The sequence below is a fragment of the Typopeltis vanoorti genome, chromosome 13 (assembly GCF_054136105.1).
Source record: "Typopeltis vanoorti isolate ZY-2024b chromosome 13, IOZ_Tvanoo_1.0, whole genome shotgun sequence".
NCBI lineage: Eukaryota > Metazoa > Arthropoda > Arachnida > Uropygi > Thelyphonidae > Typopeltis > Typopeltis vanoorti.
Window position 1 is genome coordinate 96,499,565 of NC_143561.1, and position 23,541 is coordinate 96,523,105.

The 23,541-nt window shown below is 35.8% G+C and overlaps 1 protein-coding gene across 2 annotated transcripts in view; it reads right to left on the reverse strand.

The window, feature by feature from the left end:
• Positions 1-15,990: 15,990 nt before the first annotated feature.
• Positions 15,991-23,541, reverse strand: part of LOC150100397 (putative citrate synthase 2, mitochondrial) — a 144,781-nt gene continuing 137,230 nt past the window's right edge. For both annotated transcript variants that reach the window (XM_090402917.1, XM_090402916.1), the window contains exon 10: positions 15,991-17,519. In XM_090402917.1, coding sequence (XP_090259043.1) covers positions 17,355-17,519 — 165 coding nt within the window. In that variant the 3' untranslated portion in view covers positions 15,991-17,354. The remainder of the gene's footprint in view (positions 17,520-23,541) is intronic.

The following is a 23,541-nucleotide window of genomic DNA, read 5'->3' on the forward strand; positions in this document are numbered from 1 at the left end:
TCAGCATTATGTAACATTTTGCTGGAAGGCATGTTACTATTGTACCTATGGTAACAACTAGAGTATAGAGAAGAATGTTGGAAATAGCACAAGGAGGTGATTTAATGATAAAATATTTGCAAAGATTAAGGATTTCTTCTTTCTTCTGATATGTCATCATCAGCAGACTACTGATATGTACCCCTCAATAGGTATACACGATATGATAACACATAAAGATTGTACATTGTTAACTTCCTGTTGAGTTTTCCACCAAATGAGGTTGCCAATATTGTCAGGATCGTTTTTTTTTTTTTTTTTTTTTTTGCAATCCTATTGAACACCTGTTTTTCTAACCTTTCCTTTCTCATTCTGTTTAAGTGACCACATTCCCAAATTCTACAGTATGATAGCATTGATACAGAGGTTACTCAAGATCCTTCTTAATATTTTCATTTTTAATATGACTGCAGTTCATGCTATCTGTTTACTCCCATAATTTTTCTCAGAACTGTCATATCTAAGGTCTCATTTTTAATCAAGTGCTCTATTTCTAATCCAATTCTCATATTCATAAGTTAAAATTGGCTTGAACATTATCTTGTGTTCAAAACACTGTTAGCTGAAATATTGTTTGGTGTTTGGGCTAATTTCTTTCTCATTCCATGTAATTTTATTTAGTGATGATTGTGAATTTAATTCACAATTAAATTACCCCCCCATCCCATTGACAGATGGCGTGAAGATCAGCATTTGAGGCATATTGGTTGCTGATGATCTTCAAATTTGGGATGTCTGAGCACTGCATGGTTTTTGAATGAGTGGAGTGTACCATCATCAGCAAAGCTGTGGATGGGATTAGTGGTGAGTAGGAATTGGTCCTTTATATATAGGAAAAATTGGGGAGGTGATAGATTAGAGCCCTGAGGCACTCTTGCATTGGTGGTGAAGCTGAAAGAAGAAGTCAGTCATTTGATATGCTGTAAAAAACCAGAAAGCTAGCTCTACCCAAATATAAAAGGTGGCAGGTAGACCGAAGGATAGCAATTTGGCCTGGATGCTCAAAACATGATCACAAGTCTTCTGTCTATCTGAAGGCCCACCAGTTAATCAGTGACTACTAGTATGGATTCAACCAATCTAGATCCATGGCTGACCCCTAGCCTACATTGTCCAAATCCATACTAGTAGTAGTCACTACTTAACTGGTGGGCCTTCAGATAGTGGAGAATTTGACTGCTTATGACTTTCTCTGGTATTTTGGTTCTGTACATAAGTGGTAGAAGAACGCCACACATGGCAGTGCAGGTGAGAGAAGTTTGTTTGCATTTTTCTTGAAGTGTTTCCCAACAATAAATGAGGAAGAGAAGTAGGTTCAGTTTGATTGTAATTAGACTGAAAAAGAGGTGTTACCTTTCTGTAGGGCCTATTAAAACAAGCAGCATCTGCTTGTTTTAATAGGCCCGTCTTTTCTATGACCATGGACATGCACTGTTTCAGTCCTGTCTTTTCTATGAGCATCTGAAATAATTATCCCTGACTCACTTCAACTACTATCATCCAAATTGCTCTCCTCTGCACAGCATCGAAATTTTTAGTGATGTTTTGAATGTACCACCTCCAACATTATACAGATGTGAACAAAAAAAATACCTTTTTATTATTATTTTAAGAGGCTGAGAAAGCTATTGAAGTGACGTGTTTATGCCCAGAGAGGCTGAAGTTACCAAATATCCAGTTTGATTTGTGTGTTATTTAAAGTTATTCTTGGTAATACACAGAACTTTAAAAAATGGGAAGGGAGGGGGAAACAAAACTATTTTCATAGCATCGGAAGTAACCAGGTCATCCTTGTCTCAATGAAGGAACTGTTGGAAGTTTATTTTCCACTTGGTTAGATTATAATAAATTTAGTTTAATCCTTTACCTAAGTGTAGGCAAACAAAGTTTGTGCCTGAAGTAGTTCAGGACTGAGGCAACTCGTAGTAAAGGTGGACCAAGCTCTCATCACTTCTTGTCTCAGTATCTCCCATAATGCAAAGCACATCTCCTTGCGGACATGTATAACGCTATGCATTAAGGGAAGGGTCACTACCCAGAGGAACCTCAGTCCTGAACTACTTCAGGCACAAACTCTGTTTGCCTACACTTGGGTAAAGGATTCAACTAAATTTATTATAGTCTAACCAAGTGGAAAATAAACTTCCAACATCTTTCTCTAAATCCAGAGTAAATTAATAAGGTGGTACACCTTTTGGCAACTCGTATAAGTAAATATGACCTCTCCATTGCTTCTGCTTTAGTATCACCACTTCTGGGTAGTGGCCCTTCCCTTAATGACAGGCGCAAACTTTGTTTACCTACACTTAGGTAAAGGATTAAACTAAATTTATTATTGAAGGAACTGTGTTTAAGGCACAAATTGCAGACAATATTGAAACTTGGGATGTTTGAGGCAACCATCCACCATTACTTGGTGGATGGCTTCATAGCTTGCTACCAATCACAGAGAATGACAAGTACCTCCCCTCCCAACCCCAATGAATTGAGCAGGCCTCTCTGTCAGACAATCAGATGCTCTGCAAATGTCAAGAGTGACTGCATGTGTTTCTTCAAACCTTTCCATAGCTTGTATCCAGTGATCCATACTGGTAATCATTGATTCACTGGGCCTCTAGGTAGTGGAAAAATTAACTGTCGATGACTTTCTCCATTTTGTGGAGAGGATTTAGGCAGACTTATTATCCCTTTATTATGTTGGATATAATATATGCTTTTATGCCAGCTGAGTATAAAAGATTGTAGAGATGATATAGGAGGTATTAGTTCTGGAGCACTATGCTAGACTACTATTGGAGAGAGAGGCCATTGTGTTTTTAGTTTCTAATGTCTTTTTCGAAAAGCAATAAGGCATATATATGGTGCACTGTCGTATGACTGGAAGCAATTTGCCTTTGGTCATATATGCAGAAGTGGAAGGAGAAGAGCATGTGATGCAGGTCAGCTTAGTATTATATTATACTTAAACATATTATATTTAGTATAATACATAGCCTATATTTAAGTTGTCAGTCAATAGTTAGAACCGAAGGAAATATAGAAAGATGGACACGTAAAATCAGGGGTAAGACAGGATGCATGTTATTTCCACTCAACTGGCATCAGCCTGATATTAGAATTGGAGATGTCAAACTTAGCTCTTTGTTTTATGCAAATGATGTTGTACTCTTTAACACATCTAGTGCAAGTCTCCAGGATTCACTAGCATTTAGTTGCATTCTGGAAATAGACAACAGAATAAGCAAAGCTGGTATGGTGGGTAGCTAGCTGAATAAATTTATGTATGGAATATGAGCAAAATTAGTCAAAACACTAAACCAGCCATATACAAGACAGTGTTTAAACCAGTTTTAAGTTATGGAGCCGAGAGTTGCGTTAGAAATAAAGCACTTGATCAATAAGCATTCAAGAATGTATCAGCAGAGATAATCTATGGTATGGCCACTGTGTGCCGAAACAGGAGTGCTACCCCAAATCAGCTGCAATCTGACCTTGGTTCGTCAGATTTGTTTCTATGTGCCTAATTTATGTGGCCTAATAGAAAGATGAAGCATATAGCATATAGTTATCCGTTCAGCTGAACTGACACACTTCCAACGTAAGACGATAGGTATCGCATTAGTGGTCTTTGTCCATGACATTGCTGAAACCCACAAAAATATAAGTATTTAATAGCCTTTTAATTTTTACTCTTGATTCCAAAATAGTCTGCATGGTTAGACAGGTTTCCATGCGCTTTGCAACCACATGCCTGAAGGAGTGTCCTAGGTTCGATTCCCGGCAACTGAGGAGCTTAAGGATTTTCCTCAGCCATAGCCAAGTAAGCCAGTCTTGGGCACGGACAGCAGGGTTTTTCCTCCTAGTTTATCTTGGATTTTTCATCCTGCAAGCAGGCAAACCGGCCCTGTGTTCACAGTCATGAATATTGCCCTTAGGGAATGCAGCAGAGGACTGGCTGTATTAATACGCCAGTAACCCCTCATTAGGAGGGGATTCAACCCATCTTCCAGAGATGAGAAGGATCATCATCATCATCAAATTCCTCCCATGTACCCTCAACGGTCTACAGGATATGACAGTAAAACATGAAAAAAATTACATCATTACTAACTTCCTACCTACAATTTTCCTCCAAATCAGTCTGTTACTTGTCAAGACTCCAATTATCAGATCTTATATTTCTATCATCTAAGGCACTTTGTACCATATCAATCCACCTATATCTTGGTCTTCCTCTGGGTCGTTTTGCTGCCAACCTGGCAGAGAACACTTTTGTTAATCTTTCTTCGCCCATTCTGTTTAAGTGACCATACCACCTGAGATTAGCTCTCCTAACGCATTCCTGAATACTGACAAGATCAAGTTCTTTCCTAATATCCTCATTTTTAATATGATATTGCCATCGATGCCATCTGTTCACGCCTATAACCTTTCTCAGGTCTCTAATCTTTGGTCAAGTGTTTTACTTCTGACCAAACTCTCAGATCCATAAGTTAAAACTGGTTTGAACACTGTATTGTTTTGTATACAACTAATTTCTCTCTTATTCCATATGAATATATTCAATTGACTCCCCACCATACCAGCTTTGCTGATTCTGTTGTCTATTTCTATATTTAATTTACTATCTTCATTAAAAATCGTGCCTAAGTAGCTGAAATGTTTTACTTGTTCCATAGGTTCTCCATTCACAAAACAGTTGACATTTTCAATGATTCTGCCTATTTTTATTGTCTTTTTATTGCTGACCTTCGTACCATATCTATTACAACAGTTATTCAATTTAGTCAGAGAATGTAGCAGATGTAGCGGATTTATTTAGAAGTATAACATCGTCTGCATAAAGCAAAGAGTTGACATTAACATCACCAATTTTATGGAGATGTTACATCCTTGTGCCCCATTGACACGATATAACTGTAGCGTATTGATTAGCTTCTCTCTCTTGACACCTTGTCATATGCCTTTTCCAAATCGACAAAACTTAAATACAGATCTTTGTTATATTCCTATGCTTTCTCGACTATTTGTCGTAAAGTGAAGATCTGATCCTGACAGCTTCTCTTTGGCCTGAATCCAGCTTGTTCTTCACCCAGCTTTTCTTCTACAATTCTTCTCAATCGTTTCTCAAGTATACTTGCATAAATCTTGCCAGGAACACTCAATAGGGAAATACCTCTGTAATTCTCACATTCAGTTTTATTTCCCTTTTTATATATGGGTACTATGAGAGCTCTACTCCAATCATTGGGAATTCATCCTTCTGTCCAGGCTTTCTGAACTATGCAGTGCAGCCACTGTAAGACTTTTATACCACCATACTTCAGCATTTCTGGTCGAATATCATCTACTCCTGCTGCCTTTCCATATTTCAGACTTTTGATGGCGTTTTCTACTTCAAGTATGGATATGTATTCCTGACTGCATGCCTGGTCAGTGTTTTTTTACCACTGTGCTGTCATCACTGCTTGTTTCATTTAACAGTTTTTCAAAGTATTTACTCCAAGGATATCTTTTTCTTCCATTTTCATGTCACCTTTATCATCTCTAACTCCTTTTACAGCACTCTTTCCTTCATTCCTAAGCTTCTTCAACAACCTCCAGAATATTTTGCCATCTTCTTGATATTTATTTTCTATATTCTTGCCAAAGTCCTCCCATGACTTTTGTTTAGCTAGTTTTGCACAGTGTTTAGCATTTGTCTCTGTATTCTCTAAGAGCACAAGTTGACTTATTTGCCTGGAACATTTCATATGCTTTCTTCTTTTCCTTCACTTCCTGTGTCCAACATGGAGTTCTAATTTTTCTATCCTTGCAGACAATCTCATCACATATTTCTCTGGCTGAATCAATCAGGGTTTGCCACTGAATCTCCAATGTTTGATTCCTGTTCTCAAACTCTTTCATTTTTTTCTTCAATAATCTTTGTGTATTTTAGTCTACAGTTCACATCTGAGAGCTGCTCAACTTTGATTCGCTTTAAAACTTTCTTGCATGTTATTCTTTTCAATATGAAATTCAATTTTATCCTGCTCAAGACTAAATAGTGATCACTTCCAATTTCAAATCTTCATGTCCTGCACCAGGGAGAAAACATCACTATCAACAATAACATAGTCAATGAGACTTTTCTTATTCCTTGCCTCTTCTCTCCATGTGAATTTGTGCACATTTTTATGTTGGAACATGGTGTTAGTAATAACCAGTCCATGTCCTGAGCAGAAATCCAACAGGTATTTGCCATTATTATTAGCTTTGCTCTTTTCTCCAAATTTTTCCAAAATATTTCTGTATGTCTCACAATCATTTCCTACTCTGCTATTTAGATCCCCAACAAGGACCAACTTTTCCTTTTTCATTGTGTTAGATGATTTCTCTAAAGCATTAAAAAAATTCCTCCACTTCTACCTTAGTAGAACCTTCTGTGGGATCATAGGCACAAATAAGTCTCATTGTCCAGTTCCCCATTCTGATATTTGCCCACATTACTCTACTTGAGACTGACTGCCATTCAAGAAGATTAGCCTTGTATTTTGTGTTGAATACTATGGCTACTCCGTTTCCTTGATTGTCATTGCCTGAATATAACATTTTTGTATTTATTGCTCAGAAACATCTTACCAGTGTTTGTCTTTTTTGTTTCAGTCACCCCTATTATGTCGATCTGGTACTTATCTAATTCCTCAGCTAGCTCCATTTCTTTGCCATTCAGGCTTCTTTTGTTGATAGTACTGGTCTTTAATTCTGGTGATGTTGAGTTGGGGTGTGTTTTCAGATTTGTTCCAGTAGCTGACTTTTTGCTCTTCGCCATGGTTCCCTGGCAAAAAGAACGGAGGCTTTGTTTAACCCAGCCGGCAAGAAATTTTGTCATGTTGTACCATCATTTTTTATTTTGGTTTAACCAATAGGAATACAGTTTGGTCAGCTAAATCCCAAATTGCCAGTCCATCCTCGTTCGTTCAGTATCCAAGTAGATGCCCAACAGGGTGTACCACGAGAAGGTGAGGATTGGACATTAGGTCAGAAGCCCTGGTCGGTTCTCTGCATTCCTTTAAAGGCTATGTGGAGGTCTCCTCTCAGTTATACAGCTTTGACCCTTAAGCACCACAATGAGAAGGATGATTTCCAAATTAGTGATTAGCATTAAACACACACTAAGTAAATACAGGGTGCATATTTGATTGCCATAAAACAAAATCCATTGCAATTTGATTTAACATGTCCTTCCACATATAAGTACTGATTTTTTTGCCTGTCTGTGGTATTTCATATTCTTGAGCATTTTATGTGACTGGCAAAAATACTACGTGATTATAAAATTAAAACCACTACCTATCCATTCATGAAAATCATTTCATCGTCAGTCTGGTAGATGCTAGTCCTACATGAGGGGAAAGAGGATTTTCTTCAGATGACAGTAATATCTGGAGAGAAGAGCAGGGTAGATGTGCCTAATTTATGTGGTCCATAATAGAAAGATTAAGCATATAGTTATCCTTCCATATTTGGAGGTCTGCGGTAGATACCAAAGGGTGTTGTTTGTTACCCCATTTTTGTGTGTGTTTCATCAAATTCTGAAAACTTTATGTAACATTTCTGTATCTGGGCTCAGGATGATACCACCTAGTTATGTATGATGAAGGATGTTCAAAAAAGGAAGGCAACCTTAGTGTGTTGCAGGATTCTGTGTTTGCCCCCCTGCTGTTTAACTTCTTTTTTTAATCATATTTCATGTACATTAACTGAGGATCTTTAGTTTGTTGATTATTGTGCAAAGTTCTGAAGAATTATTGCTACTGATAATTCTCTTCATGAAGATTTTTGAATAGACTCTGCATCCACTGAAGTAGGCCTTTGGAATGTTGATTATGGGAAGAGGTTGAGGGAATGCAAATTGCAGAGAAGTGTAGTAGACAGGCAAAAAAGAGGTGATATGATAGAGATGTTCAAGTTAGTAAGGGGATTTTATTGGATTAATACAGAGGTATTATAAAAAGGGAGGAAGATGAGAGGTCCTGGAGAATGTGTAAAGGTATGGTGAAGAAGGATGTGAGAAGTAGAATGATTGATTCCTGGAGAATCAACACTCTCCACATTTGATTGTAACATTATAAGAAAATTAATTACAGAGAATGTAAACTCAACTAGTTTCTCTTGGAAATTTATAGGTGGTTTGCACAGTAGGCTAATAGGTATGTCAGGATAACTTCTTGTAGGAGCTTCTGAAGGAGTGTGTATGTGTGTGAAGAGTAACACCTGCATTTTTCTGTTCACAAGCTGTGTATTTAAAACTATAGTTTTATTGGTCTGTAAGTAGTATTATGATATTAGTATTTGCAAGCATTTCTTATAGTTTGATTTCTAGGTTATGAATGGTGGTTTTGCAGAATTCAAGAGGTTATTTTTAAATGTTACAACACGTCAATCTGGATGCATGGTTACAGCCTTTAATAAGAGTCAAATTTTCTAGTAGGGATAAAGTTAATCAGATTTCTTAACGACTATAGTGTCAATGAGAAGATGCCATGGAGGTCGTCCTTGAACTATTTTGATTGTATTTTCTCAAAGTGCCACCTGCTGTATATGTATATATGCTATTAATTGGCACATAATAAATCTGTCTTCGATTTAATTCGCTGTAATTTATATCTTCTGAAGCAATATTGTTGTTGTCAGATAATTACAAATATTCAGTATTAATAATAATACTGAATAAGCAGATGTTTCCAAGGGACAGTGTATTATATAATATATAGTTTAATAGTGGTTCATCATATGTTCATTGGGCATTCACAGACACCATATGGTCACTCCAATGCTCAGTGATGTGCCACACCAGGCCTCGCCATGTAGTCCTGTTCTGTGCTTTTCCAGAGGCTTCAACTCCCTGAAGATCAGTCACTCCACACAACATCCATCTCATTGACGGTCTACCCCTTCCTCTTTTCCCAGGAACTTTACCTTCTATTCTGAGAAGTCATCCTTTCAATGTGTCCAAAATATTTTAACTTTCTTCTGTCAATATCCTTAGAGCCTTAACACTCTAGTGATCATTTGTATGCCTTATCCCCACTGATATCCTCAATAGCCTTCTATAACACCACATCTCAAAAGCAGCTATCTTTTTCTTACATGTAATCCAAGTCTCACATCCATAAGTTGCTGTTGGAAAAATCCTCAACTTTGTTCCCATGGAGACAGATCCATCCTTCCAGATTTTAGACAAGTGTCTGTTAGTTTTGGCCATTCCTAATCTTCTTCTGTCTTCGGAACAGCAATTTTTCACATTAATAATGGATCCCGGATACTCAAAACTTGACTTCAATTCTTTCTCCATTAAGGTATATTTGCTTCTCAAGAACTTCCCTGTTTGTACTTCCTTGATAGTGGTTAACTTATGTTAATTACATAATACTCTGAATAAGCTTATATGAATTATAAAATATCACAATAATAATGTGGTAAGAAACAAATCCAACATTTGTTTCTTAGGTCCTTCTTTACATTTGTTTCTCACTCATAACTGCATATAAAGGGATAATAAGTTGCACATAAAAAGTTTGTAAAAGCAGCCACATCTTTGCTGCTGCAATACCGTACTATGGCTAGACATTTCAGTGTAATAAACGTCAACAAGAACATTTGAGAGCATTATTTGGTACGCTCAGAAACACAACACTTCAGAATACTTTTCTAATGCTCAGAAATGCATTTTGCCTCACCAGTAATTAAAAGGTAATTACTTCTGCTCCAATGCAATGAATAACCATTAATGTAAAATGTAATCAATTTCTGGAAAAATTATAATGAATGTAATGCATTTTACACTAATTACAAACTACATTAGAGTGAAGCTTGTGCTGTTTGAAATTGCATTGTGCAAGGTATTTCTGTATGCCATTATCATATTTATTGGGATAGTTTAATCGAGACGCATGGCATAAGAAATCAATAGAAGAATCAAATGACAGTGTTCTGCCAGCAAAGAATGAGATAATCCAAAACAAGATGAGTTGCATGCATTGAAATATTTCTTTTCAATACAAGTGGGAAAATAGCATTAAGACAGTTACAACATTACCCCTGCCCTCTCCCAAGGATTAAGCCAAATTATTTTTACTAGAGATGATCAAGTCTGTAACAAGCAGTGTTTTTTAAAAAATCTATGTAAATGTTTGGCATTAATTCAGTTCCTGTTTTTGTTGGCCAATGTCTTTGCTTTCTAACAGACTGTAGGTTTGCATGTGATAGGTGGTAGCTAACCGTCATGCTTATTGGAAATGGCTCAAAAATCTATTTGATCTCAAGAGTAGGAGTGCCTGTTTATCTGTCTAACCCCTTAGACTTTCATGGTACTAAAATGCACTATAGGTTTCCAGTATTCAAAAAATCTCCAGATTGATGTGATTACACAAGGAGTAAGATACGTATTTGGAGTATCATACTTTTTCAAAGGAGAATGTAACAGAGGTAATCTAAGGAATTATGGTTTTAATGCAAGAATGGCAAAACAGGATTTTAAAGTAATACTGGCAGGGTAAAAGACCAGAGAAAGATGCAGTTAAAACTGCATTAGAAGACAGAGGCTGATTTGGAAGAACATTGTCAATGTGGTAGAAAACCAGTAATTAAAAGGTAATTACATTGAATTATAATATTTGATACCCTCTTGAAAATGATATTTTTGTAATGACAGAATTATTACATATGAGAATTCTGCTTATTATTTAACATCTCAGTAATGAATCATTTTATTCAGTACATCCTGCTGAGCTGGCCACAGAACATTTAATTGTTCCATAGAATACATTATACAGGAAAATGACATTGTTTTCATCTTAGTGATTCAAAGCTTACTTTTCCTTACACAGACAATCACTATAATATCTTGCAATGCTCTTTTTCTTCTTCTTTAATCCTTAACTGGCAGTGGATGAGCAGGTGCCTCTCTCAACCAATACCTTGTTGCAGGTGCCGCTGGATTCTGTATATCATTCACAATATGCTTCCATTCTTGGCAATTGTTGGAGACAAATCTGGCTTCATCAGTGATCAGCCACTGGTTCCATATCCAAGCTACATCAGTGCTGCTTGCCAAACTCTCCAGTGGGCATGTCATTGATGCCAGAACAATTTGTGAGGCAGCCGACTGGTGTTCATTCTGTAGACATAGCCAAACCACTGCAGTCCATATTTTTGTATTTGTTCATCGACAGCAGGTTGGTTGTTACACCTTGCCTGAATAGTCTCATTACAGTGGTGATCATGAAGCGAGACACCCAGGATCTGCAGCTATTGCATTTGGAAGACTTTGTGATTGATGCAAGTAGAGTCCATGTTTCTGCTCCATACATGAGGATTGGCATGATCAGTGTCTGGAAGAGGCGAATTTTAATCTTGGTGAAGATGTTGGCTCTCTTCCAGCGGTATCATTTGAGTGAGGTGAAAGCTTTGTTGCCTCTCCTTGCAATGCTACATGGAGATTTAATTTTATTGATTGATTTTAGAAAAAAAAAAAATCACTAAAATAGGGAAAAAAAACAGCTTTTAGGATCAGCATGCAATAATTCTATTAAAATCATATTGCTACTGCCCAACCTGTAAACAGTCGATGAATATGAAATCCCATCAATGTTTAGATAAATGCTTTTGAAAATCAACCTTTTTGGTTATAAAACATTCCTGATGTGTCTTCCTCCCTGTTACAAAAGAACCCCTCTCTCTCTCTTCCAAGTGTTATATAATTTCTGAATGAGCCCTTGTCAGACTTCACATCACAAAATGATCTTAGGAGACCTTAAGTATAAGTGGGTGGTATTGTAATCGCCCCCCCACCTTCTCCAGTAATTGGAATATGAATTTCATCACCTAATGTGAGATCACATCTAACCTTTATTCCATCCATGATACAAATGTACCATAGGCTAACAGCCTTTTGGTGAAACTGGAACCAACTATACACTGCTTGGAGAGAAGTCAATGAACATCCTCAGGGGCAAGGTGTATTGTGCCATGTAACAAGTCAAGCGTTTGTAGCCGGTAAATTGGAGGAATATGATGCTTCGAATTCAGTGCAACTGTGTTTGGGTAAAATGGCTGCGAGAAAGGAACTGATGGAGTTTGAAAGAGGCGTTGTGATAGGATGGCGTGTTCCAGGCCTATCTGTTTGGCAAATTGGGCCATCCCAGATCAACAATCAGTAATATCCTAAGATGGAAGCACAGGAAGTCAACTGCAAATGCCCCACCACACTCACCAAATACAACTGTAGGGTGCTACAAAGGATAATATGTAAAAACCACCATTTGTCGGCCAACACGTTGAATATGGAATTCAGGCATTGACTAGAACATGAATCTGCACAAAAACATTCAGAACTGAGGCTCACAACATGGATTTACTGTGAAGGACAGCAATATCTAAGCCCCACATTACCCGAACCAACATGCAGATTTGTCTTCAGTGGTGCAAAGAGCATGTACAGTGAGATGTGGAGGTTTGGAATGTTGTGTTATGGAGCGACAAATCGCACTACACCTGTACCAAGCAAACGGGCAGGTGTGAGTGTGACAGATGCTTGGTGAATGTTTCTTACCAGAGTGTGTAACCCCAACCATGAAATTCAAAGGTTGCGGTGTGATGGTATGATCCTGTGTTTCTTGGTTTTGCCTTGGACCTCGCCATGAACATTGAACTCCAAGACATATCTGAACATTGCAATGCTTCCTACTTTGTGGTGTTTCTACAGAACTGGTCATTGTCTCTTTCAGCAAAACAACGCACTGTGTCATAAAGTAACTGTGTGGTTTGTCGACATGAATGTCACCGCACTTGACACTCCACATAGCTCTGATCTCAATTCTATTAAACATCGATGGGTGAGGTCAAGGGACATCTGCCCCACAACAATCCAGGACCTTGTTACATGCCTACAGGAAGAATAGTCCAAAATTTCCATTGACTGCTATTGTATGTATGCTTGTGGAAAATTTCCCCATAGGATTGCTGCAGTCATTGCAGAGAAAGAAGGTCCTACATCTTATTAAAGTGGGTGCCATTGCTGTTTGTTACTCATACTATGGTGTCCATTGACTTCTAAGCAGTTGATGTGTACTATATGATTTCTACTTAGTATGTGATATTTTTTCATTTAATATGTTATAGAAGGCTTCTAAACATGTAGTTCTATAGAAATAATGTTTCATTGAATTCCATTAAAATCAGATGTTTATTATATAGATTATTTAAATGTTTGGTTAATCATGTATTATTCTAAAGTGACAATCTGATAATGAGCCAAATTTACAAGAACATAAACATTATTTAAAGTAATATACACAAGCATTATAATTATTCATCATAAATGAATGTGATTCAGATGTTTGATAGTTACAAAATGTTTCTAAATAAAACAACTTTCTCACTAAATATAATTTATTTACATTCTGCAGTGTAATAAAGTTAATGAAGAGTTAGAAATATTTATGGTATCAAAAGGAGAACATTCCTAAACTTATAATGTAGCACAAAAATATACATGTTTGGTCTATAATTGTATTATAGAAATAGAATGCCACATAAGGCACAATTTTAAATCTTGATAATTATAAAAAAAAAAAAAAAAAAAGTTCTTTTGCAACAGGATTGCAATTCAAAAGTAGAAATTTTCATACAGTAGATGCTAGCTATAGCAAACATTTAGAAACATGGGTGGGGGGATACTGATCATCACACTCCATGAAAAAGAAATCATGGGAACCAGAAGAAAAGAAATCTCAAAATCCTAGAAATAAAAAAAAAATGTGAGAAATGTTTTATTTCTATGAAAACAAAGGAAATCTGGGAAACCATACATTGATGAAAGAACACAAAAATTAGCAGGAATCAAAGTACATACTAAAATGATGACATAAAAAATTACAAATGCAAACAATGGGAGATAAGAAATAACTAAATGTTATGTTAGCTTAAATTAATGTTACTTACCTGCAGTCTTCATAATAAACTGGATATGTACATTCTGCACCATTAAAATAAAAAAAAAATCAGAAATCTTCGGCAGTCGGTCATCTCCCATTACAAACAAGAAGGGGTGGAGGTAATGAACATTAGATCTAGTAATGTACATAAACTGATACTGTTCTCTTAGAAGTGTAAATTACAGAACCCACCTCATTTTGTGTTTAAAAGATTCTTTATCCATGGGGGGGGAACGAAACTACTCTAACATTTTTCTAATTTAAATCTCTTAATTCTTGATTTTCATACTCTTCTAGTTCTTATGTCTTATTATTATGCATTTGTACTTATCAGTGTTGTTATTTTGTGAGCTTTATGTATGGTTCTTTCCAATCTATTGTGTTCTATTAATGTACGAGGGTGGTCTGAAAAGTTTTCAGCCTTGACCATAGATGGCAATACTATCAGCAAGATTTTTTTTTTTTTTCTAAGTTGGTACATCTGTCTGAAACAAAAGTTGTCTGCATCCCTTGAAATGGATAAAATTTAGTATCGTGATATAAAATTCTTTGTAAAAGAAGGTTTAATGCCAAAAGAAATTCATTCGAAGTTCATAAAAGTTTATGGGCACTCTTCTCCTTCATTTTCGACAATTAAGAAATGGGCTGCCGAGTTTAAACGTTACCGTACCAGCCTTGAAGATGATCAACGTGAAGGACATCCAAAAAGTGTAACAACACCAGAAATCATTGGTCAAGTGGACAATATGGTATTGGATGAATGGCGAGTCAAAGGGCGTGAAATTGCTCAGACTATAGCCATTTCAAAATAACGTAGGATATATTTTGCATGAAGAATTGCAAATGAAAAAGCTTTGTGCAAGATGGTTGCCGCGCTTGCTCACAGCAGATCAAAAACGCACTTGCATATAAATCTCTGAACAGTGCTTAGAGCATTTTAACAAGAATAAAACTGATTTTGTGCATCAATTTATTACTATGGATAAGACTTGAATTCACCATTACACCAGAATCCAAACAGCAGTCAAAACAGTGGACAGAAGCCGGTTGTTCAGCACCAGAGAAGACAGTTGGTTCCATCAGCAGGAAAGGTCATGGCGTTGGTGTTTTGGGATGCTAAAGGCATTTTGTTTATTAATTATCTTAAAAAGGGTAAAACAATAACCGGGGAATATTATTCCAATCTATTAACCAGACTAGATGAAAAGTTTGTAGAAGAAAAAAAAATCATCTTTCATCAGGACAATGCACCCTCCCATAAAAGTGATTTGGCAGTGGGAAAATTAAGGGATCTGCACTATGAATTATTGGAACATCCACCCTATTCCCCAGATTTGACTCCCTCTGACTTCTGTCTCTTCCCAAAACTAAAAAACTCTTCCTCGCTAGTCAGAGTTTTTCTTCGAATCAAGAGGGTGATTGCAGCTGTAGAGGGGTATTTTGCAGATCTTACTGAGAACTACTACAGGGACAGGTTAATGGCACTGGAATAAATGTATTGGTCTTAAGGGAGATTATGTTGAAAAAAAAAAAAAATTTTGAAATTATAAATTCATTTTTTTCATTGTTGGGCCAAGAACTTTTCAGACCACCCTCGTATAATTTCTCACTACTCCTTGATATTCTGTCATCAATGTATGATTTCCTGCCATTTTTGATTGTTCTGTTTTACACAGTTTCTTTTGTTTTATTTCCCACAATTTTCTTTGTCTACTGATTATTACATTTACTACAAAATTCAGATTGCTATTGTTCTTAAAATTGGTTCTATTGGACTTAGGTCAGAACTTTTCTACAGATTATTGTAGCACAATTTTGTTATAGTGCTGTTTGCTATAGTGTACATCTGCTCTATCTGCAAATAATCTTATAAATTTTAGTACATTTCAATGAATACACATTAGACATGATTCTTTTCTAAATTAATAAAACTAGTTGGTAAATTTATCTGAGTTCATTCAAGAAAGCATAATACTTCAGAATTGCTGGCATTTTATTTTTCTTGCATCCAAGAAAAACTGCAAAAAATAAATTTAAAAAATTGCACAATTATATATATAAAATTTCAGCAATTACCTTTTCTTATTTATGATAATAGTAGAAATATTACTGACAGAAAAATGTGGCTTGTTTTCAACAGTAGAATCCATGAATTAATCCACAAGAGTCTTATGTATGCTCTGATTGATATTTCTGACATATTTGACTCAAAATCTGAATATTGTGGTTAATTTTACATAACAATGCTTCATTCTTTCCTTGGTTGTTGATCAAGTTAGAGCAAAATGTCCTGATCTGTTTAATTATTTCATGAATGGTGCAGTGTTTACACAAAAATTCTCTGGCAACCATTTTTTTTTTTTTTTAAACAAACTTATTAATTGGCGAATTAATAATTCTCACATTGTAGCAAGTTTTTTAAGATTGTATATTTGGCTTGATAAGAAATTACAATTAGAGAATATTGTTTTCATGCACATTTTACATAAAAATGAAAGCAATTAATAAAACTTAACTTTTACTTCATGATTAGCCATTTTAACAGCTGACTTCATCCCAATTAACCTAAGTGTCAAATAGTATCAACTGCTCTCACTGTAATGAAAGATACACATCCTGCGAATGTGTTCTACATTATGGGATACAGCAAATTGTAGTGAGGTTAATTGTTTTCAGTATGCAAACAGCTAAATGTAATGATGCTTTATGTAAAGTGATTATGTGAATGAAAATAATATCACTTGTTGACAAATATAATATACTAATCTAGTATGCTATAGTCTTTCTTTTATGCAATAGAGAAACTGTTGAAATACCTAGTTCCATGTAGTAGCAAATTTCAAAATTAACACACAAATATTTCTCATATATGCTAATATTTTATAAAAGTAGGTTAGCTTGCTAAGATTCATGGAGTCAAATAATCCAACTGAATCTGAATTACATGACAAAGCAGATAAATAAAATCCTTTAACCTTAATGTGAAACTATTACAAACCATTAACTGATATCCATATTGGTTGGCTGCAGATCATAGAAATGATCTGCAGCCAACCAATCACTTAAAGCTAATTTGATACTCTTCCTTATGACTTTAGAACTGAGCCATGTCTACTCAGAGTGTAAAACTAAACTTCATTTAAAATATTTAAATACTAATATCTATATACATAAATATACGTTCAAGTTGGAAAGTTACTTGCGGAAAAGTATAAAATAGTACGGTACATCTATAATGTTTTCACATTCATCATAGTATTCTTTAGTAATGCAATATGACATTACTTTAAAATCCAATCAGCCTTAATTTTCAAACAGATAGTGGGCATTGGTAAATTAAATAGCCCCAACTAGTCTCATCATTCCCACTGTAGTCATTGATTTTGGCCTTTCAATAGGAAGTCCCAATGCACGATCCCAAATGAGTGATGCCATTACTCCTAATGCACGTGATACTGCAAACAAAACTGTATAATACTGCACATCTTTCATTCCATAATACTGCAAAAGAAATTAGAATGAAATACATGAAACATATTTACAATGTTATAAATTAAATATGTCTAAAAAAGTACTGTATTGTATTTAGCTAGATTCTTCAAATTTATGAAGAATCTAGATGAAAATAACTGCTCTTTCTAAATAATAATTTTACACAGCAATTTTTGCTTGGTGTTATAACATTGCATTTGTAAAATTTGGTAATGATAAGCAGCTTATAACAATAAATGGTACTTTAAAAAAAATATCAAGTCATAACCAATTACATGGTCAACAAATTAAATAGAGAATTAAATAAACCATTTTCCTGTAATTGGTTTATCCTCAACACAAATTAATAGATAACTTAATTTGTGTTATCATTTTGTCAAGTAGACAAAATAAGCAAGAAAAAGAAAAACATCTAGATTAGTCTAAAGTGGTGATTAACCTTTCTTCGAGAGTCCTGTCAAGAGCAGAAAAAATCTCCCAATGAAAGGTTTTAATTTTGCTTTAGCTCCACACCATATTCCAAAAGTCAATATTGCACAAACTGATAAAGGAATCTGCAATCTGCCTAGAGATTCAGTGGATCTCATCTGCATACAAACTGAAGAATTATTATTAAAATGTTAAGTACCACTTGGAAACTTACCTAAAGCGAATCCATAGCCCTTAAAGAATTAAGACAAGATAAAAACATCGTGATAACACCAAATATACATAAAGATATTCTGTTATGGCCGATTGTAGATGGGAGAGATTCTCTGACCTCAAATTTAGCGAAATATCTGAGAAACATGATAACACCACACAGAAAAAACAATCATTTATAAAGAATTATAATGCCTTAAAGAATTAAGACAAGATAAAAACATCGTGATAATCAAGGCAGATAAAGAATATGCAAGAAAAATTAACATCCTATTAGAGGATTCCAATACCTATTCACTTCTAGACAGAGATCCCACATGGCGAGCGCATAATCAAACTAATGAATTGATTAAAAAAAGTTATCTAACTGGCCTGAAGAATTAAAATTATCTCTGTTATCAAAACATCCATTGGGCCCAAGAATTTATGGAGCACCAAAAATACATAAAGATATTCTGTTATGGCCGATTGTAGATGGGAGAGATTCTCTGACCTCAAATTTAGCGAAATATCTGAGAAACATGATAACACCACACAGGAAAAACAGAATCATTTATAAAGAACAGTTTACATTTCATCAAATAGGTAAAGCATATAAACATAGAACCTTCAGACATCTTAGCAAGTTTCAATATGGTCAGCCTCTTCGCCAATGTACCTAGAAATGACAAGATCTTCTTGAAAACCTTTTCCCACTGGACATTGTAAGGCTATACAAACACTGCATGGAAAACACTTTTTTCATTTATCAATTAGGAACAAAAAGGAGGCCTAGCCATGGGTTTTCTCCTCTCTCCAGCTTTAGCTAACCTTTTTATGGAAAATTTTGAAACAAATGCTTCAAAAAACTATCAAAAAAGACCAAAGGTTTGGCTACGTTATGTAGATGATATTTTTGTCATATGGCCGGGAACGATAGTTGAACTGATTGCTTTTTAAAGAGTATCTTAACAATTTGCATCCAAATATAAAATTCACTATAGAACTAGAACATAAAAAATTATCTTTCCTTGATATCTTTATAGATAGAAGTAAACGAAGAGGAAAAAAGTTATCCTTTTCCATATACAGAAAACTGACCACAACAGGAAGATTTCTTAATGCTGCCTCACACCACCATCCATTGCAAAAAATAGGCATAATTAAAACCTTGAGAGACAGAGCACACAATATATCTAGCACACAGATGAAGCGAAATGAAGAATTACACTACCTGACAGAACCTCAATGGTTTTGAACCCAAGACAATCAAAAAATCCTTAATACAGCTCCTGTAACTTCCTTATCAAAACAAGATTTCAAGAACGCAATCAAACTACTGTACATCAAGAATGTCACGGATAAATTGGCTACATTGCTCCACAAGTACAACATAAAGTGGCTTTTCTTCCTTTACAAAAAATATCAAGATTCCTACATCCACCAAAACCTCTGCATCATCCCATGAAAAAAGCAGGCATCTATCAGATTCGCTGTTCTTGTGGCATCTGTTACGTAGGCCAGACGGGAAGGTCAGGAGAAATCTGCATGGTTGAACATATAAAAGACATCAAAAAAAGAAGGGAACACAAATCAGGCTTAGCATTCCACACAGCTACTACTGCCCATCAAGTACTCTGGTGACAGAAGCTGCAAATATGCTTAGAATCCCTACACAGCACATAAAAATCAAGGCTTGATTTTACATCAAGTGTGGTCTGCCACCTTCATCAAAACTGCCTTAGACCTCGGATATAACACACCTGAGCCACAACTAGCATACAGTAACAAATGTATCATTTTGTATTCGAATTCTCAATTAATCTTTGGTTGTGTTAAACTTTTATATACAATTACCCCTGATGATGCAAGTCTTGTGATGAACGAAACTTGTTAGGTTTTTTATTCTTTAATAAACATGTCATCTCAATACGAAAACTATCGGTAGTTTTCATCTGCACAATGACATCAAGCCAGCTGCAAAATTCATAATGTACTGAAGTACTTAGTCATTAATGTTCTGTAACAATAAAATTCCTGATATTCAAGGAGTGAATAGGATACTATATAGTACAAAATAGGGTTTACATTATTAGTGGCTTTCTGTCAACAGTTTTTCTATAAATTAATCTGTTATTATTTATATGGGTACTCCCATTGAGTCATAAGACTCATAATGGAAGACCCACAACAGCTAACATACATCTCCTTAAACTTAATCACTATTGGGATGCTCACAACCATCTGGCAATCCATTCCACTCATTCACCACTCTCCAAATAAAGAATCTAGTCTGCACAACCTTACTAACCACACTCTGGCAACCCTTTGTTTTTCCCTCTACCCCATGTATTGAAAAATTTCTTTTTTGTCAATCTTAGAGTAACCCTTTAGTAACTTAGAGAAGAGGATATGATAAAAACTTAAGTTACTAAAGGGTTACTATAAGATTGACAAAAAAGAAATTTTTCAATACATGGGGTAGAGGGAAAAACAAAGGGTTGCCAGAGTGTGGTTAATAAGGTTGTGCAGACTAGATTCTTTATTTGGAGAGTGGTGAATGAATGGAATGGATTGCCAGAGGTGGTTGTGAGCATCCCAATAGTGATTAAGTTTAAGGAGATGCATGGTAGCTATTGTGGGTCTTCCATGATGAGTCTTATGACTCAATGGGAGTACCCAAATAATAACAGATTAATTTATAGAAAAACTGTTGACAGAAAGCCACTAATAATGTAAACCCTATTTTGTACTATATAGCATCCTATTCACTCCTTGAATATCAGGAATTTTATTGTTACAGAACATTAATGACTAAGTACTTCAGTACATTATGAATTTTGCAGCTGGCTTGATGTCATTGTGCAGATGAAAACTACCCAAAGTTTATGGAGATAGTTTTCGTATTGAGATGACATGTTTAACTCTGCAACCCACACAACATCTTCAATTTATTATAATAAATTTAGTTTAATCCTTTATCCAAGTGTGAGCAAACAAAGTTTGCGCCTGAAAGTATCTTCAGGACTGGGGTAAGGTGGTACAACACCAGGGTACTCCTTGCAAAGTTGGAGCAAGCTACCAACACTCCTATCTCAGTATCTCTCATAATGCAAAACACATCTCCTTGCAGATATGTCTAATGTTTATGCATTAAGGGAAAGGCCACAACCCAGACTAGTTTCGACCTTTATTGAGGTCTCTTCAGTGGGAGCCAGGCTCAAGTGGAGATACCAGGCAGAAGCATTAGCAGGTCATCTCTACTTATAGGAATTGCCAAATGGTGTGCCACCCTTTTTTAATAAATTACTCTGGATTTAGAGAAAGATGTTGAAAGTTTATTTTTCACTTGGTTAGAGTATAATAAATTTAGTTTAATCCTTTATCCAAGTGTGAGCAAACAAAGTTTGCACCTGAAAGTATCTTCAGGACTGGGGTAAGGTGGTACAACACCAGGGCACTCCTATCTCAGTATCTCCCATAATGAAAAACACATCTCCTTGCGGATATGTCTAATGTTATGCATTAAGGAAACGGCCACAACCCAGACTAGTTTCGACCTTTATTGAGGTCTCTTCAGTGGGAGCCAGACTCAAGTGGAGATACCAGGCAGAAGCATTAGCAGGTCATCTCTACCTATAGGAGTTGTGTTATGCATTAAGGGAAGGGTCACAACCCAGACTAGTTTCGACCTAACATTAGACATATCCGCAAGGATATGTGTTTTGCATTATGGGAGATACTAAGATAGGAGTGTTGGTAGCTTGCTCCACCTTTGCAAGGAGTGCCCTGGTGTTGTACCACCTTACCCCAGTCCTGAAGATACTTTCAGGTGCAAACTTTGCTTCCTCACACTTGGATAAAGGATTAAACTAAATTTATTATACTCTAACCAAGTGAAAAATAAACTTTCAACATCTTCAATTTATTCTCATAGAGAACATTCCATAGACCTGTCACGAGCTTGGTCATTTGTCTCTGAATCCTCTCCACCTCCTCCTCCCTGTCCTTGAAAAACACAAGTGACCAAATCTGTGCACAGTAGTCAACATGTGGTTGAATCATAGCCTAATAACCTCCCTATCTTTACTTTGTCAGTGTTCTTCAGCATCCAAGTAATCCTCTGAAAAAGTACTTTTATTGTATTTTTGTACAAAAAAGTACACCTTTACATGGCTTTTAAGCTCCACTGGAAACTTGCTATCCTTATTTGTTCTACCAAAAATCAGCCCTGTCTTCTAATCAGCGCCTGGAACATACAAAATACCCTGTTCCTGCAAGTTGGCTTACTTTGAATAGACAGGTAGATCAGCCACTATCCATTTAGATGAACACAAATCTTAACATCTGCAATCACGACTATGATCGATCTGGCCTTCTAGACGATGTAATGGACAAAACTCACAGGATCTTCTGGAAGAAAATCACCATGTTCCACCATAGTAAATTTAAAAAGAAAAGACTGTTTTTGGAATCTGCAGCAGCACTCAGAAATCAACCTAAGTTCAACAAATATGGATGCATAAAATTTCCAACTTACAAGTGATGTGAAGTCATAAGTTTCTATATACGAGTTGCCCCGTCCTGAAAATAGTTCATACGTAAACTTGTTTGCTTACACTTGGGTAAAGGATTAAACCCAAGTATATAATTTCTTGGTATCTTTAATTTATAGGCCACTTACAAATGCCCATAGAGGGCACACCACCTAGATAGGACTTTAGAGTCACCCACGTGTTTCATTAAGTATTGTGTTGTCTTTGTGTGTGTGTGTTGTTACAAGTGTTATTTGTACTCCCTGAAGATGTCTCAGTGATTGGAAGCATTAAAATTAGTTTTTAATCCTTTCCTAGTGCTGTCAATACTCCATTAAACCTCCAACATGATGTCCTCTCAGCACTTAAGCCTTAACACACAGATTTCTTCTGCTTCTGTCACTTTCCTACCATCAGCACTGAGTAAAGTTATCTTTCCATAATCATTCTTTCTCTTATTTGCTATGTAACGAAAAAACTTTTTAGATTTACTTTGGCTTGCTTTGCTAATTTTCTCTCAAAATCTGATTCAGCCTCACCATACTTGTTATCCTTCTTGCTTGTGCTGTATACTGCTCATGGGCATGCTGTTATTTGTCAGGACTCCAATAATGTTATCAAATCTTGTATTTCGGTCTCCCAAGACACATCAAACTGCATCAGTCCATCTAGATCCTTCTTCCTCTGGATCCTTTTCTTGCGATCCTCTCAATTAACACCTGTCTTGCTAACCTCTTCCCTTTCATTCTGTTTAAGTAACCTCACCATCTTAAACACAGTGGAAACTTGGTTGTCAAACTTAATTCGTTCCTGAACCCCAGATGATTGATTATTTAAACCTTTACAACAGTACTTCATGCATAAGATTGTATACA